General features: G+C 38.3%; 1 protein-coding gene across 1 annotated transcript; it reads left to right on the forward strand.

Annotated features, from left to right (window-relative positions):
* Positions 1-628: 628 nt before the first annotated feature.
* Positions 629-16928, forward strand: clic5b (chloride intracellular channel 5b). The gene is made up of 6 exons (XM_036581736.1): positions 629-1289; positions 11174-11283; positions 11531-11656; positions 11898-12004; positions 13438-13619; positions 14929-16928. Exons 1-6 carry the CDS (start codon positions 723-725, stop codon positions 15091-15093), a joined length of 1257 nt encoding a protein of 418 aa, XP_036437629.1. The 5' UTR covers positions 629-722; the 3' UTR covers positions 15094-16928.
* Positions 16929-17143: the final 215 nt, after the last annotated feature.

A 17143-nucleotide genomic window follows, 5' to 3' on the forward strand; every position in this document is an offset into this window, starting at 1 on the left:
TATCGTCATGTATGCTTATGAATACATATGTTTCTGTTCATATTTTCTAAGTACAAGCATGCGTGTACATTTGAAAAATGAAAATCTATCAATGAAAGAATATCAAATTAAAAATACAAATATGTCAGCAACAGAAAGAGTTTAAATACTTGTCAAATAAACTAAGATGCAAAACTGTGCTAATGTATTTCATTCATGTGGAAATGACACATTTTACACACACTTCATATGCATTTGAAGAAAATTCACTTATTTTTTTAGCATGCTCTGAGAAAAACAATTCAACTTTCTATTTTATTTTATAAATATTACATTTCTAGAATAACTTGTTTTGGGGCAAAAGCTGTTTGAAGTCATTATTTTTAGCTGTAAAAGAGTGTAACGCATGCAAATAAAACAGGAATAAATACACCTCAGGGTCATTTTTCATACCTGGTTTTACTGTAGACACCAGGCCTAGCTAAACATCTTTCTAAACTCTTCAGAGACTGACTGAGAAACTGAGCGAGCAAGGCTGAGCTTGGATGAGTAGCTGTTGTTTGCTCACATTTAAATGCACTGCCATAGAACAAAGTTCATTGTGAGTGTGAGCTGAAACCTGGCCATGCCCTCCTCCTCCTCCTCCTCTCTCCTTCTGCAACTCTCCCACTCCCTTCTTCACGGATACTCTCTGACAGTTCTCCACACTCGCCGCAGCTGTGAGACCATAGGAGCCTCAAATAATGGCACAGCTTGCAGAAGAAAACATATACGAAAAAATAGATGAAGGGAATGTGTACGAGAAGCCATTTGATGAACCGGGTGGGCCTGCAGAGGTGCAGTACGAGAACCAAGATGCTTATAAAGACACTACAGTGAAGGAGGCTTTATACAGTGAGATTTCAATGGATGAGCCTGCTGAGAAGGCAGAGAGAAGTTCATCTCCAGACTATATGAACACCAGAGACAGCACGCCTGAGGTAGAAGCCAATGGCAGCGAGAGCTTGACCGAAGAAGAAAGTGCTCGTCCCTTCAGTTCCAGCCCAGATGTGGGTGAAGCTGCTGAACAGGTGAATGGCGATGGAGTCTTGTCCAGACACTCATCCTCGTCATCCATCGAGCAGTGTGGAGACCCGTGTGAAGAAAGCACTGAGGATGCCATGGCCATGGCTTTTGCCTTCTCAGCACCCAGATCTTCTGAACCAGAGGAAGAAGTCGACTACAGTCTCAAAACGGTGGACCCCAATCCAGCTGCGGCCCCAGAGAGAGCCATCAACTCCACACAGCCTGAAATCTCTCTGTTTGTTAAGGTAAGGTCCATTATACCATTACAAACACAGCAAAACTTCTAGTGATGAATTAGCAAACACCAGACTGTGACACTTCATGTCTGTGAAACCATAGCATTGGGCTATATTTAGTGGCACAATGAGTTGAATGTAATTCAATGCAGCTAAAAATGGGTGGAAAAGTGAAAAAAGTTTGTGAGGACAATGTTCAGAAGCCAAAAATGACCTTTCAACCTTAAGATACTGACTGAAGGTCACATAGGTGTGGCTGTACAATAATGGTTATGATAATCATTACTTGAACTTCAGCCATCTGGATCTTGATGTTTAAAAAAATATTAAAATGAAACAGTTCTCAACTTGAAATACAAGTGAACACGCTGGTCAAATTCCATGTTTTGTTGATTTTCTAGGTGAAAATAAATTCACACATTCTCTACAGAGAACAAACTTAAATGACATTTTTTCAGCAATTTTTAGTGCACAATTTCTATGGGAAAAAACATAACATTAATCCTAAAATGTGCCAGAACATTTGCACAGGCCACATTCTGTGTTGTGATTTTTCCCCAAAATGTAAACTTCAGAAAATAAGTAGCGATTGTGAATTTTCACATAGAAAATCAACAAAAGCAGGGTTGCCCAAACTTTTGCACAAGCCACATTTGATTAGTTTGTACTATATTTTTCCAAAATGTTAAATTCAGCAAATAAGTAGCAATTGTGAATTTTCACATAGAAGCTGGGGCGCCCAAACTTTTTCATATGGCTGTAGACTGTGCAAATAAAATTCAAGTGCAAGATTGAAATAAATGAATAAAATCTAAGATAATATCCAAATGTCTTGAGTTAGTTGGTTCACTCAGTAGTTAATCAGTTTCGTGATGGTGTGATTTCTGATCTGTGGATGTCGACAGACATCCAGAATACAATGGCAACAGTGAGGAGTTTCTCAGTCAATCAGCCATTTTTTCAATTATTAACTTCTGCTTTCCTCAAGTCACTGTGTTACTAGATTCCAGACACAGAACAAAAGTAGTTTTATGTAAAAAATATGCTGCCAATTTGAAATTTGAGTCAAATATCATCTCAGTGTAGGACTAGGCTTAATCTAAGATCTATGTGTAAAAAAAGTGGCCTTTATAGAGGCACATGTGTTAAGTGCGTTTATATCTATTTCCTTCATGTGAAGCTGTGATTGTGGCATGTGTTTCATCAGGACCCAGCAAGCTGTTTAATCATTCACCAGTTAACTGTACAGTCATGGAAACAAGAGTGAACTTCATGCCTGAAAGTGAACCCATGTGTTCTCTTTGCTTTTTGATAGAGGAGGGCTGCAATCTCTGTACTTGAGGGGGTCACTTTGCTGATTGAGCAACAGTGATTGTGACAGTGTGCAACAATCATGAGCTGAAGAGGAAAGGCTGAGACAATACTGAACTGAATTAGTACAACTTGCCAATTATTAAGGGATTTTCTTTCTAAAGAACTGAAAAAAGAGTCTGTAGGCTGTAGAAGAACCTATAGATTGTAGATGAGAACAAAAGCATTGCTATGCATCACACTTCAAAGTTCATATGCCCATATAACAAAAATATAACTTACATTTTATGCAGCATCATTATCTTAACAGGACGTATGAAGATAGCTGTTATTGCATTGAATATATTAAAACATAGAAATGATGGTCTTTAAAATGGAGACTAAAATGGTGGTTATATTTTCACAACCATTTTATGGTCACTTCATGTCATAAAATAGATCACCGCAATAAAAAGCATGAGAGTTATAGCAGACATTTACTTCACAGGCCCACTGCAGCACTGTAACAGTAACAGATTAAAGTAGCAGTCAATGTGCTTAGTAGCTTAACTTTTAGTGTTTTTTTAAATGACAGCTTTTTACCTTTTGCTTTGTTCTTGAGCAGTCATAGTCCTGATATAACCATCATGTAGAGACTGATCATTTTATATTGGTTTAGTCATTTTTTATATAGTTTCAACTCAGGAGTTAATTACATAAGATCAAATTGGGTTGGGTGAACTGCATATAGTATTTAGTTAATGAACAGCAACTCCACTTGCTACATCTGCAATGCAAAAAGAGTAATAAACAGAGTTCATTGCTGAACAGAGTTCATTATTTTTTTTACATTACTGATGTAGCAGTTTTTATATGTGGATCATGTGAAGATGGAGAGCAGCAGCAAAAACTGCTAAAATACAAAGTGGCACCAAGAAAGACCTGAATTAAAAGCTACTTAAGGAGGATGAGGACATATTTAAGCAGGTGGGCAATGTCCTTAACATAGCTAGCCTAGTATTAGTTTGACTGTCACGATTAAGTCGCATTTAAGATAAAGGTTTTGCAAATTTCCACTTCATCACAGCTTATAAGTAATAAATAAGAGTGAAAAATGAAGAAGAGGAAAAGGCACAGATGTGTGTGTGTGTGTAGCGTGTATGTGTGTGTATGAAATGCAGTTAGTTTGGGGTGAGCTGGTCTGCATCATGTAACTCCCAGCCTCCAAACGAATCCCACTTTGGCCCTAATCTAACCTATTTGCTTTGCTTTGTGCTTTTTCATTCAAGGTATTTAATAAAACCAGTTAAATTGCTTGTTACTACATAAAGTATTACTACATGAAGGTTTTATGAAGTGACAACCCATTCTTAAACATGTAAAGGTACACTAAAGAGGTCAAATAAAGGGGTCATGTCTAATGTTTATCTTGTACTTTTTGTGGATTTATGGAAAATTAATTTATACGTGACCATTTCCCAACCTCTCATTCTCCCTTTGAACTGAACAGGTGTTCATTCCTGTGGCTTTAAGACTGATATGTCTAAATGACCTCTGTTCTGATTGGTCTGTTCTGAAACACTCTTTATAACTTCAGTGTAAATGGGTGGGGCTGAACTGCTGTAGGCTGAATAGTTCTATACTTGGAAATGCACTGAATTTTAAGACATCACAAAAACAGTAAATTCAAAATGGGCCGTTCTCTATAAGGACTGAATTACACATTGAGATGTGAATGGACATTTACCATATATTACATATAAAAAGAACTTGTATTATTATAAACTCTAGATGCCAGATTGAGTTTATGATGTTCACATTGTGTGGTATCACCATACTATAATCTATATATTCAGTGATTTAAATTCCTTTGAGAATCTTCAGTAAATAACAACCTGTTAATTTTCATTTTACCTCTCAACCTGAAGGCTTATTCGGGTGATATTCTTTAAACATATTATGCAGAACTGTAAATTATTCAATAACTATGATGAAGCTAATATGTAAGTTATGTAGTTATGAAAGTGAGGAGCTGCGGTGTGAGCCCACACCACCACAGGCCCCTCGCTGGGGACCATTTCCAAGAAACTATGGCTTAGAATGAGTACTTAACTTTAGCTGTGGCTGATGTGGCGAAGAATAGGGAAAAAAAGCTTGCTCTTGCACTGAGAAAAAACGAGCACTCCAGTTTACTGTATGTCATCTTGAAGCTGGACAGTGACCTGAAGCATAGTACAGGGAGATTCACTTGAAAGAGGCCCCGAATATTCTGTTGTAACTCCCATTAGGATGAAGCAATCTGAACAAAAAAAAAATATGCTACATACCTTGATGTATGTGTAATCGATTGCATTACAGGCGATGATGGAAGTGATCTCTGTTTTCTGCCAGACACGTGAAGGGGCATGGGGTATGCACCCGGAAGTTGCAAACGGAGGTTAAACGTCACAACGGCTGTGTGGGGCCTACCTCAACGCCCCGATGCAGGAGCATCCCAGCTTGTTCGAAGCTCCATATACTAAGGAGCACATTGCACATTGTTTCGTTCAGATTGCTTCGTCCTAGCGAGTTATTACAGAATATTCTGGGCCTTTTTCGAGTTAATCCCCCTGTACTAAAGCAATTGTGGAGAATTTTAGGGTCAAAAGTGAAACATTTTTGACCTGCTAACTCAATGAAGACAAAACTGAAGGCAAATTGCCCCCAGAACATGCAGAAACTGAAAATGCCTGGCAGGTGTGGCAGAGCATCACCAAGGAGGATGACCAGAATCTGGTGATTTCTATGGTTAAAAAATCTTGAAGCAGTTGTTGACTGCAGTGGATTTGTAACTAAATATTAACTGGTGAAAGGGGGGAACAAAAAGCCCTGTGATTCCTATAAGGTTTATTTTATATAAATATAAATAACCTCACATTAAAGGGGACATTGTGCACTTTATTCAGTTTCGATTCACAGGGGCAATAACTTCCTGCCCGACTTATTCTAATTGCACTGACTTCCTTTCAATGCTTTTTTTTCTTCTCCTGTAAAGTTACAATTATATAAGGTTTTGTCAGAGCAGCATGTGTGTCATGCATGCAAAGTAATTGTAGGCAGTGTTGCACATGTAGTTAGCGTCAAGGTGAAATAACTCCTTTAATCCAGGAATGAAAGATTAATGAGTACCACTGTGAACACATTTATTTCGAGTGCAGTGACATAATGTGTAGAATTTCCATTTTACAACCCCCCATCATGTGGTGTACAGTTGATGTATTCTGCCATCAGAGGGAGCTGTGCAGCCTGTACACTGGCAAGGTAGCAGGAGATTTCTCAATTTCTCTCTAGGTATGGAGTGATTCTCATACTGATCCATTAAGCACCATATTCAATAACTTAACAATTGCATTACCAGTCACACTTCAGTCAAGAAATACATTGTTATATCCCTGTGTTACTTAAAATTCTCCTTTTATTACCTACGCTTGCTCGGTCACAGGTAGAAGGGTATCGTCAGAAACCTGACACAAGCCCACACTGTGCTGTGTATCCAGTGGAAGCCAGAAATGGCAATTAAAAACTAATTGGCTGGTACTCACACAAGTACGACTAGGGTATAAATACATTTTTGACTGATCTCAGTTCACTGCCCCATATAAGCCTTTTCAGAAAACCTTGAAAGACTATTCTCTCGATAAAACCAAAGCCAAATCATCAAATATTCAAAGGGGAATCTTGTTCCCCTGGGCTTCCGAGGCTGATCAAATATAACCTGCCACTGCCTGCCAGAGTGTGGCCTGTGTGTTAGGGCCTATTAAAAATGGATGCAGCTCATTCCTTTGCTCTTGGTTTCTGGGCCACGACTGTACTACAGTTACACATGGAGAAAATGTTATGTTCTACAAGTTTTTTGCATTTAAGATTGTAAACAGCAAGCTTTGTGCGCTGTACTTTTTAAAGCCATATCTTTACTTCAGAGAACAATAAATTCCAGACTCATAAATTCTCTGATAACGCAGTGTTGCATAATAAAGCAGCGATCTTTCAAATGGCATTTTTATCTTCTCTCAGTGTTTTTGCTTGTGCTTTCCTCACCTCAGTTCACATTGTCTTGACACAAAATACACACTCTTTGTCCAATAGTAGAGAAGGTTCATTAAAGGGCCTTTGTCATGGAAAACCAAATTTTCACCTATTTTGAATTGATCATGTTTGTGATGTCACAACCACATGGCATGGTTATGATGTCACAACCATGAACACATCTGCATGTGACCGCCCAGCCTGCCTACAGCAGTTTAGCACTTCTATTCATTCTTGGAACGGAAGATACTCAAATGGCCAGGACCCACCAGATGGTCCAAAATTTTATTACACACTTCTGTGACCTAAGAAAAACACAGCCAGTTTGCACTGTAGTCGATGTGGTTACTGAATAATAAGCCTTGGAATGTACTAAGACTGGGATTTTAAGAGGTTAAATGTTGTGCTGTTCCTGGCTGTTGGGAGGCGAATGCATCAATGAGCTTTCCAAAAGGACTCCGACATAATGATTCATGGTTGACATATTTTTCTGACCTCCCTGAAGATTAAACTTGACAGTTCTCTACATTTCAGACTGGACCGCTTTTTGAACAAGGCACAATACAAGATGGCCAATGTAAACAGAGGCCAGTTACATATCAGTCTTAATGGAACAGTAAGAAAACAGCCTCTTTCATTTTTTATTCTAAGCAGTGAGGAAATGTAAAAAAAACGGTCATGTAAAAATGAATTACAGCTGTTTTTGGTACATTTTGCTACATTTTTACTCAAAAGGCTCCACTGTCATTTCTAATACTCTAATGAGAAGTTGTCCAAATGCGGTATTAAACTGCCCATGTTCAAACACTAAGAAACAGCCACAAGTCTCAGAAAAGATTATGTAGGTCTCTAGCATGTAGCAGAGATGCTGCATTCCTCCAGCTGGTGCTCTGCAGGCCAGATTTGGCCCCAAGCTCATCACGGGCTCTGCGCAGTGAAGGAGGGGGAGAGCTCCTCCCCTGGCAAAGCTTCACACCTATTCCCTGCTCTCTCTCTACTGCATCCCTGTTTGTGTGGGAGAGAAGCACCCGGCCCATAGCTCACAACACCCCACCTGCTGCCTGCCAACTGCAGGACAAGAGAACTTTACTGCAGAACAGTGGCCTCACACTAGGCCAACCAGGACTGCTTTTACTAAGTGGGACGATGTAGGGGACAGTGTGTGGAATGTACCTGCTCTTCTTTTATCTATAACTTGGATGACGATAAATCAGCTGTAACGATGACTTCAAATGGAGGGGGCCGGGACCCAGATATTGAATTGTTTGTCAAGGTAGGTTAGAGAGACATGTCATAACAAAACTTTAGTTTTTAAGGAAGGTTTATGTCTTGCTAATGTTATTCTGCTCGTTTGATGTCCCTGGAAAGGCTGTGTAATATAATAGTTGCTCTAGAGTTACAGCTGGACTCCTAACCCAGGTCTAACAGCTCCAGATCTACTATTAGATTCTCACCAATGAAGACTGTATAGGTTGTTTTTTCAGTTGAGAGAGTATAAATCTTGTTCTTGTGGATACCTATGCATATTGAACAAATGGTGCTTTGAATTTACATGATCTAAATGTGTCTAACAGTTCCACATTAACAAAACACAACACAATTGAACAGTAACATATTCTATGTTCTATGTTTGGACACAGACTCATAGGTAGACCTATAGGTATGCAAAACAATAACACATTGAATTTACTTGATGTAATTATGTACATCATTTCCACATGAATGAAATATATTACATCAACAAATTGGCAAAGGTAATTAAACCAAAAGACAGAACTGTGTTGTTGTAATATATTTTATTTGTGTGGAAATGGTGTTTAAATTTGAATAATCACATGCATTACTTTTTGAGTGGGCGTATTTGTTGTTGTGCAGCATGTGCTGTGATCTATATGATTGAATGGAGTTTTTGGATTTGTGCTGTACAAGCCTAAGGGCTCCTCTGAGAGAGGGGCAGGTGGAGTAGCAAAGAGCTAATGAGGTGCTGATGCAGAGGAAACAGCACTTTACATGCACCCAGGTTTGTTTTTGTGCAATGTCAGGACGTGGGGTAATTGTAATTATATTCCCTGACATTGTGTATGTATATATTTATATATGTGCATGAGGTTCGATAAGTTGGAACAAACTATTACAAAAAATTACAATCAAAAACTATGAATACATTGATTTTATTCAACATTCCACATACTGCACTGCACTAAATCCACTTAAACAGTACTGATTATGCTTTCTTTGTAATAGAAAGTGATGTAGTGTGATGTAATTTGTCCAAATAATGCTGAATATAATCATATTGCCCACCCCTAAGTACTTATATGTCATAAGACCTCTTACCCCCTTTCTGATTTTAACCTCAGTAGCCAAAAAGAAATGGTTGCCCTTTTAGTTTTAAAAATGAGACGGCTTTTGTAAAATGCACTTTTATGAAGTCAAGACCGTCTGTGCTTAAATTGATGATGAGCCCTGTTTGTTCTATTGTTTCTACGAAGTCAGTGCAATGTTCTAACAGTGTACAAAAACAAAGACAGACACACACACAGGTAGAGTAACTGATCCTGAGTGACTGAATGTGTGGAATGGCTCTGTTTGGAAATGAGATAGAGCTAAGATCTCATTCAGTTGTATGCATATTTGTTAGTTATGTAGTAAGTAAATCAGAAGCGTTCTTATTTCTTTCATCCACTTCTTGACTCCAACTGCTGCTTTCATGTTGTAAACCTCACCTCACCTAAACAGTGAAGTTACTGGCTGGATCTGCTGCTTTCATGGCACACTGGCCTATTGTCCTGTACTTTCTAGACCTTGATTCACTATTGTTAGTTGTATTTTGTTGTGTGAACACTGCTGTACATTTTCCAGAATGGGGAGATGAGGGGTCATATGAGAAGTGGGGTGATTTCCACACTGCTCTGCTAGTTGTTTCAGCCACTGGATTTTTCCTTTTTACATAGTCTGCTGTTTGTCTATGATGGATGTAGTATCTGTTTTTTCTTTTCCTTTTTGGTGAAAAATGTCATGAAATGACATTTATTAGTCAAAGTATAGCAGAGAGCTTACTACTGCCGTACAATAAACTATGATTAGATTAGTTAGTGATGGGCTAAATAGACTATTTAGCTATTTATTTATAGACTTAGACTAGTGTAATGGTAGTCTAATTGATCCAGATTAATTAGTAATTTGTATAATTCAGCTAATCAGAATATAACTCATCTTAAATTCTACTCATGGAATTAGTTTTAGCTGAATGCTATGAATAGCGTGTTTGACCCAGGCATGCTCTGACTGTGGTCGATGGAGCAGGTAATAGAATCAGAGTGCATTATTCTTATTGTCCTGGGTATTAGGTCACATGGTATGCTTTCCATAGCAAGTCCCCTGTCACCCATGCCGCTGTGTTTAGACACCTGATCTCTTTAGCACACAGGCAGAGCAGTGTGACTGTGAGCTCTCCCACTGTGCTTCAGTACATTCATTATGCTACATCTAACATAGATACTCATTCATGACCACCAATCACCACACTTTGCTGTATTCTACTGTTACGTAACCAAACAGTTACTATCTCAGTTACTATGAAATGACTATCATTGGAAGATAAGAGATATCAGTCTCAGCATGTCCCAGCTCGTTTATGTTTGATTGTACTTCATACTGTTGAGCTGAGTTTATTGGATTCTCTGCCCTTTCAAGTCTCAGCTTTGATTTCACGAGAAACATTATTATGTTAATAAGTCACTTCTTGAGTTTGAACACCAGGCACTTTTTCATCATAATTACTCGCACACTTAATATTCTGTTCTGACATTGTGGGCCCACATCCTGCGACCCCTGGTGTTCTCTTTCAATATTTGTGTGAGTTTTGTACCAAAACCAGTCATAATTCGGTTTTGCATGGCCATTTTCCAACCTGTGCCTTTAAGACTAATATATGTAAATGACCTCTATTCTGATTGGCTGTCCTGTATTGTGCCTTTACTTAAAATGCTGAAAGACTCCTCATAAATTCAGCATTAATGGTTAGAGCTAAACTGCTGTACACTGAATAGGTGAATATATGTAAATGTGTTGGTTTTTGTGACATCACAGAAACAATGATTTAAAAACAGGGTGGTTTTGCAGCTTAGTTTCTATATATATGGACTGTATAGACTATAGACTGCATGGTATGTTTTGAAACTAGCAGTATTTATATGCTAAAAACTATTTTTCAGATTTCAGAGAGGAAAATTCAGTTTACCACCGTATGGGCACTTTAAGTGCCAAATACATCAGTTCATTTAGGATGCAAAAGATGACCCCAATGAAGGGATTTGTTTCACTTTGACATCTTTTAGACTAGACTCCAACACAATGTTCTGAGAAATAACAATCAGCTGGTACATGATGACGCCAACAGAGGGCACTATGATGCTGTATTTCTTTCCTTTAGTTTCCCTTTTTGTACCCTTTGGTGATCAGAGCCTGTGATGACTTCAGTATAAGCTTTAATGTGATCAGAATGATCTATCTGACTGTGACTATGTTCTCTGCAGGCTGGGAGTGATGGAGAAAGTATTGGGAATTGTCCATTCTCCCAGCGCCTATTCATGATCCTCTGGCTCAAAGGGGTCGTCTTCAACGTAACCACTGTGGACCTGAAGAGGTAAAAAACCTTTTAACATGACGATAACTTGTACTTAATGAAATAAAGTGTTTTCACACTCGTGACGTATGACATATGCTCTTTGTTCTTATATCAAACCTTTTCTTCATACATGCAAACACTCCATGGTCATTTTTCTATTTTTCCAACACCCAAAGAGCTTCTGATTACATTGCTCAACAGCAACCTAGGCCACACATGTCTAACAACTGTGAAAATTCATAGTTTTACTTGATATCATGTGCAGGAAACCAGCTGACCTGCATAACCTGGCTCCAGGCACCCACCCTCCTTTCCTCACCTTCAATGGCGAGGTCAAAACTGATATCAACAAGATCGAGGAGTTCCTAGAGGAGGTGCTGGCACCACCAAAGTACGACACTGTATACAGTATACTGTATACCTTTTCCACACTCAGTAATATGGTTTTGTAGTATGTAGCAGTTTTATGCTTTGACTTCTTGGGCTTTATTCTTCCCTCTATGACTATTAATTCTCCAGTTTATGTTTTGAAATACGCCAAAGATATTATTGAATGGCATGTCCTTGATATTTGCCTAGGAGCTGGAAAATGCTAGTAAACACTTTGATTTTCTCTGTTCTTTGTGCCTAAGATACCCTAAACTGGCAGCCAAGCACAGGGAGTCAAACACAGCGGGGATTGACATATTTGCAAAGTTCTCAGCTTACATCAAAAACACAAGGCCAGATGCCAATGGAGGTAGGCATGTCAAACTGAATCACTTGACTTTATGAATGTATGTTGAACATTATAGATGCTGGTATGCTAAAACTGAATATTGGTAATTCTAGACTTCACCTGTTTATTGCATTAAATGTAATATTATTAGTGATTCCATTTACATTTATTATTATTTATTACTTTAATTCATATTTTGAGTTGCTAGACCCCCATGACCTCATTCCTCTGACATCTTGGCCATGTTTTAGATAATTTTAGATAATAATTTAGATTGTGAATAAAATGTTTTGTCAGTTTTACACTCATGGCAGTTAGTGGATCAATTTGTGTTAGACACAAGTGATTTAAGTGCTAATGGTCTGAGGAATGTACAAACTACTAGTGAGAGGTCTTAAAACCAGTTTCAGGTTCGGAATTTTGTAATCATTCGTAGTTACTGAACTGTTATGCAACTGACTCATGCCACTCTAAGTTGGGTGGCATGAGTCAGTTGCTTCAACAGTTCAGTTAACTACCAATGATCAGTCAACTACCAATGCTAATGGAAAATTGAGATGGGTGTGGAAAACCTGTAAAATTTGATAAAAACTGTTAGTCAACTCGCTGTCCAGAGAAATTGTTCTATTGCAAAAGGACGCTGCTTAGATGCTTTGCTTAACATCCATTTTGGTAGGCTCTTTAAATGTGAGCATGCGAAACCGGTACTATGGTGTTTAATGTGAAGTGGCTGCATTGGTCAGTAATGCTGGGCAGTGTAATCCAAATACATGGTGAGCCTGGTTTGGGCTGTGATGACACAGCAAAGTGCACCAACATTTTGTGAAACAAACTTTATTTTGAGAATGTAAAAACTAGTGAGCTTTACATCCACAGTCGTGAGACTGCAGCAAAGGCAAAAAAAAAAGCTATACTACTGCCCAGCTAGCAGGGAACATTCCCACAACTTTGGCTAACTTTACCTGCAAGTTCAAATACTGTTTAAAGAAAACCTTTAATCTAATGTTCGAAGAAAATTATGGATGTTTATCATTTCAAATAATGTTCCTATAAGGTCAGGCATAATGTTTTAACTGAAACATTCAGAGGGTGTTTTGAGGATGTTGGCAGGGCAATGGATTATGTTACATGATGATGTTTTTAGAGAACGTTCCTAGAACAACATTCTGGAAAAAAAATAAAAAAAACTGAAAACATTAATAGAACACGTGTGTAATATTCTCAGCACGTTTTAAGGACAAAAAAATTCTAGCTGGGTGGCCACCTAGTGTCAAACCCATGAATGATTACTAAATCCAGGACCAGAAACTGGTCAGGGTCCAAATTCGAAGGCATCTGCTTTAAAGGGTTAACAGAATATAGACAATTATTTCTTAGATCAGTTATTTTTATTTCTGCAATTTAGTGTGAATAGATTCCTGTGCCTTAAGAATATGTGATATTGTTTGTGATAGCACTGGAGAAAAGCTTGACGAAGGCCCTGAAGAAGCTGGACGAATATCTGAACAGCCCTCTACCTGAAGAGATAGATGCAGACAGCATGGAGGAGGAGAAGAGCTCCAGCCGTTCGTTCCTGGATGGGAACGAGCTGACTCTGGCAGACTGCAACCTGCTGCCAAAACTCCACATAGTCAAGGTGAGCTACATGGCTACGTTAGTGAACGATGGCTATGTGAGCTACAGCTACACAGTCTTCAAATGTAAATTTCAGGTGTAAATTCAGCACTAGTGATTTTTCTCTATGTAAGGAAAGGCTAAATGTAAATGGTTGTCCTGCTTTTTAACACTTTCAATTTTAAGGGCCTTTAGGTGAACCCACACAGCAGTTCCTCACTCTAATGAATTACGTGTCAATTAGTTACAGTAGTCCTTGTACAAGGTTTGTAGAAGCTATCGAATAATAAGCAGTGGTGAACCTATACAGCCTTCTAGGCCTTAAGAGAGTGATTTATGTGAAGAACAGTTGTTCAATATGATCATTATGCTTGTTGAATTTAAACTCTAAATATTTTTGAAAATGTTTTAGGTTAGAAACTAAAGGGTTAAACACCACGATGGAAAATTGTCCCATCAGGATTTTTTTCTCTGTGGTATCTAGGTAGATTTAGTCAAGCTAGCTAGTTACCATTGGTTAGGATTTCAGCATCTGAACAGAAGGCCTAAAGTCTCAGATAAATCACTCACATGATTAGGAACTGACAGTGGATTCAACCAGTCACGTTTACAATGGCTGGAAAAAAAATAAACAAGAAACATGTTACTCTAGACCTTCTGGAAATCCTAGATACATCTCTGGCTGCGAATGTGAGTGGTAGCTTGACCAGTGTGTTTGGTCAGATGGAAAACAGCAGCAGCTCTATGCAAGGGCTCTAAAGGAAGCACTGTAAAACTGCTACATGGTAAAATGTATGTTAATGTCTGCTAGAGGCTTCAAATCAAACATAGAATGTCTTTTACAAGCGTTAAATGACTCTGTTTAATTTAGAGAGGCCCAAAATGTTGATGTGAATCATTATTAGCTTAGTGCTAATATTCTACTAAAATCCCGTACAGGTGCTAGTGGATATTAGCATTAATGTAGAGGTGTCGAGACCTAGCTTGATACTTACAGTTTGCCACTAATAATACATCTTAAAGGAATACTCCTTTGTTTTTAGCTCAGTTTCTGTTTGCAACATCTGTATCGCTTGACTGATTACCACAGATAATAATTTTGACCCATTTGCCTGAAGCAACTGCCTATTGGTTTCTATTATAAGTGTGTTTTGAGATAACAGATTTTCTGCTTTTATTAAGTATTGAGTGCAACATCACAATTATTGTCTGTGGTGATCAACCATACAATAGAAAACACTGGAGCATTTCTTTCAAAATAAAATAAATAAAGAGTTCAGCGTAGGTTTGAAGCTTGATCTCAAATTTTTCAACTGTGCTGTTTTTTTCAGGTCGTTGCCAAGAAGTATCGCAACTATGACATTCCTTCTGACATGACGGGAGTGTGGCGCTACCTGAACAGTGCCTACGCACGAGACGAGTTTACCAACACTTGCGCTGCAGACAGAGAGATTGAACTGGCCTATCAGGATGTAGCAAAAAGGCTGGTCAAGTAAATGATGTGACACAACTAACAGAGGAATAAGGCTTTACAGATGCAGTCAGAAATAGATCTGAGGTGTAGAGTTTGGTTTTGTATACTTTAGCTTTATATAATTTGTAACTACTGCAAATGAAACCTGAAAAAAAAGTTCCGTTCTGAACACGGGTGACAAAATAAAGAGACCTGCTGACTCAGCACTGGACCAGAAAAGTCTTGTTCCACTGCAACTTGTGTCTAAAATCATCATAACTTGGTGGATTTTTTTCTGATAAGTTGATTTTCCTCTATTTATTCCTATCATTTAGTTTATCTCTTTACAGTAGTTGTTGACTGTCAATCACACGCAAAGACCTGACTGCTGAGGAGAGAGATTTCTGTTGATTAGCTGAAAAATAGTCACTGTAACAGTTTTCCTCTGTTGTGATGATTTTCAGTAATGCACAGTCTGTTTCATTAGACTTTAAGGCATTCACTGAACTCTTCAGATATGATTGTTTAAGCTGTGTATGCCGATATTCTGTATGAACGCTTAAAGGAATTGTTCAGCGAAAGATCTAATTTATTCAGTTTTCCACTTACCTCTGATGTATTTGATGAGCCAAGACATGTCCAGTGTCTAAATTTTGCTTCTTTAGTTCAATGCTGATGCTATACAGCTAACATTGCTAACAAACAATAAAAGTCAATAGTCACCCAAATCTTTTCTGTAAATACATCTCTAGAACTTCACTTGAGGCTTATCAATGTGGTTTAGAATACAGTATGACTTATTCTGAACTTTAAAAATGAACAAAACATCACTGTGTACATTAGCTAAATGCTGTGAGCTGCCACTTTGGACCCTTGGACAACAGATGTTGTGTTTAATTCTAATTTCTCTGCGTGTGCATGTCCAAAACCATGTCAACAAGTCTGCACAGCCTTAATGAAGATCAGGATGCAGTGTAAGCAGGTTGAAAGAAACTTTGATTGTGCATTTAGGGAAAAGATTTAGGTGACTATTGACTTCAAATGCTTATTAGCAGCTAAAATAAAGAAGACCAATTTGGACACCAAACATGTCTTGGCTAATTGGCTTAGTGGAAAATGGTGTAAATTAGATTTTTCGCTAACAACTACCTTAAATTATGTCTTTAGGTTTATTTGTGTTTTCCAGAAACAGAGAAAGAACAAGTGTGAGCAGTAGAGCAAGACAGAACACAGAAACCTGTTGGTGAAACCTGTGAACAAATCACATTTTTGCATGACTGTTTCTTAATTGAATCTGTTTGAATGACATTCTTTGAAATATTTAAAACTTTTTTGCCTCAAAACAATCGACTGCTGAACGAAGAGTGATCGGGTGATTCAAAACACGTGCCTTGATTTGGAAATTCCTGGCCAAAATCTTAAATATGATTTACGTTATGATAGTGTTCCATAGACCGTATATTATTTTTAGCCTGATTCAAGAAGCTTTCATTCAACTCCTTACAGCTGTTTAGCCAAAATACATTTTATCACGTTAACATCGAACTTGTCTCTTTATCAGCACATATATCTACCCAGAAGATTTAGTCTGGAGCTAAATTATGCCTGATTAATATGAGTTGTGTGGCAAAGAAAATTCATGACGCCCAATAGTGCTCTTAAATGGAGTAAGGCAGTGTAGCCGGGCTTTTCTCCAGCTTTTCTCCGTTGCTCTCAGCAGTGCTGGAATAGCACACTGCTCCACAGCCTTGATGGGTCCTCATGGAGCTGCGCTGCTCTTGTGTGGTTTGGACAAACATTTGATATGAAATGGGAGTATGGCGCCAGAGAGGCCCATCCTGCGTGAACCTCTACGAATAAAATAATATTTTCGCAGTTCGACTTGCATTATTTCATTTTCCCTATGTGCCATTTTCCACTAATTAATGTAATTATATGGGGGAGGGGGGGGGGTAGTATAAGAGGAAACGGATCTTATATATTGCAACTGAATAATGAGCCCTAATGTGAGGAGCTGAAGTGTAGAATTTATAGATGTGGGTCTCAGCATGGTGCAAGGAGGGTGAAACGTTAGATAAAGCTGAGCAGTGTCA

This window comes from Colossoma macropomum, unplaced genomic scaffold (assembly GCF_904425465.1).
Source record: "Colossoma macropomum unplaced genomic scaffold, Colossoma_macropomum, whole genome shotgun sequence".
Classification (NCBI taxonomy): domain Eukaryota; kingdom Metazoa; phylum Chordata; class Actinopteri; order Characiformes; family Serrasalmidae; genus Colossoma; species Colossoma macropomum.

Bases quoted from the DNA above. Each gene is read 5' to 3' on its own strand.
- clic5b (XM_036581736.1), top strand. From the start codon at position 723: ATGGCACAGCTTGCAGAAGAAAACATATACGAAAAAATAGATGAAGGG. The intron at 1,290-11,173 runs GTAAGGTCCATT...TGTTCTCTGCAG, and splicing joins AAATCTCTCTGTTTGTTAAG to GCTGGGAGTGATGGAGAAAG. The intron at 12,005-13,437 runs GTAGGCATGTCA...TGTTTGTGATAG, and splicing joins AAGGCCAGATGCCAATGGAG to CACTGGAGAAAAGCTTGACG.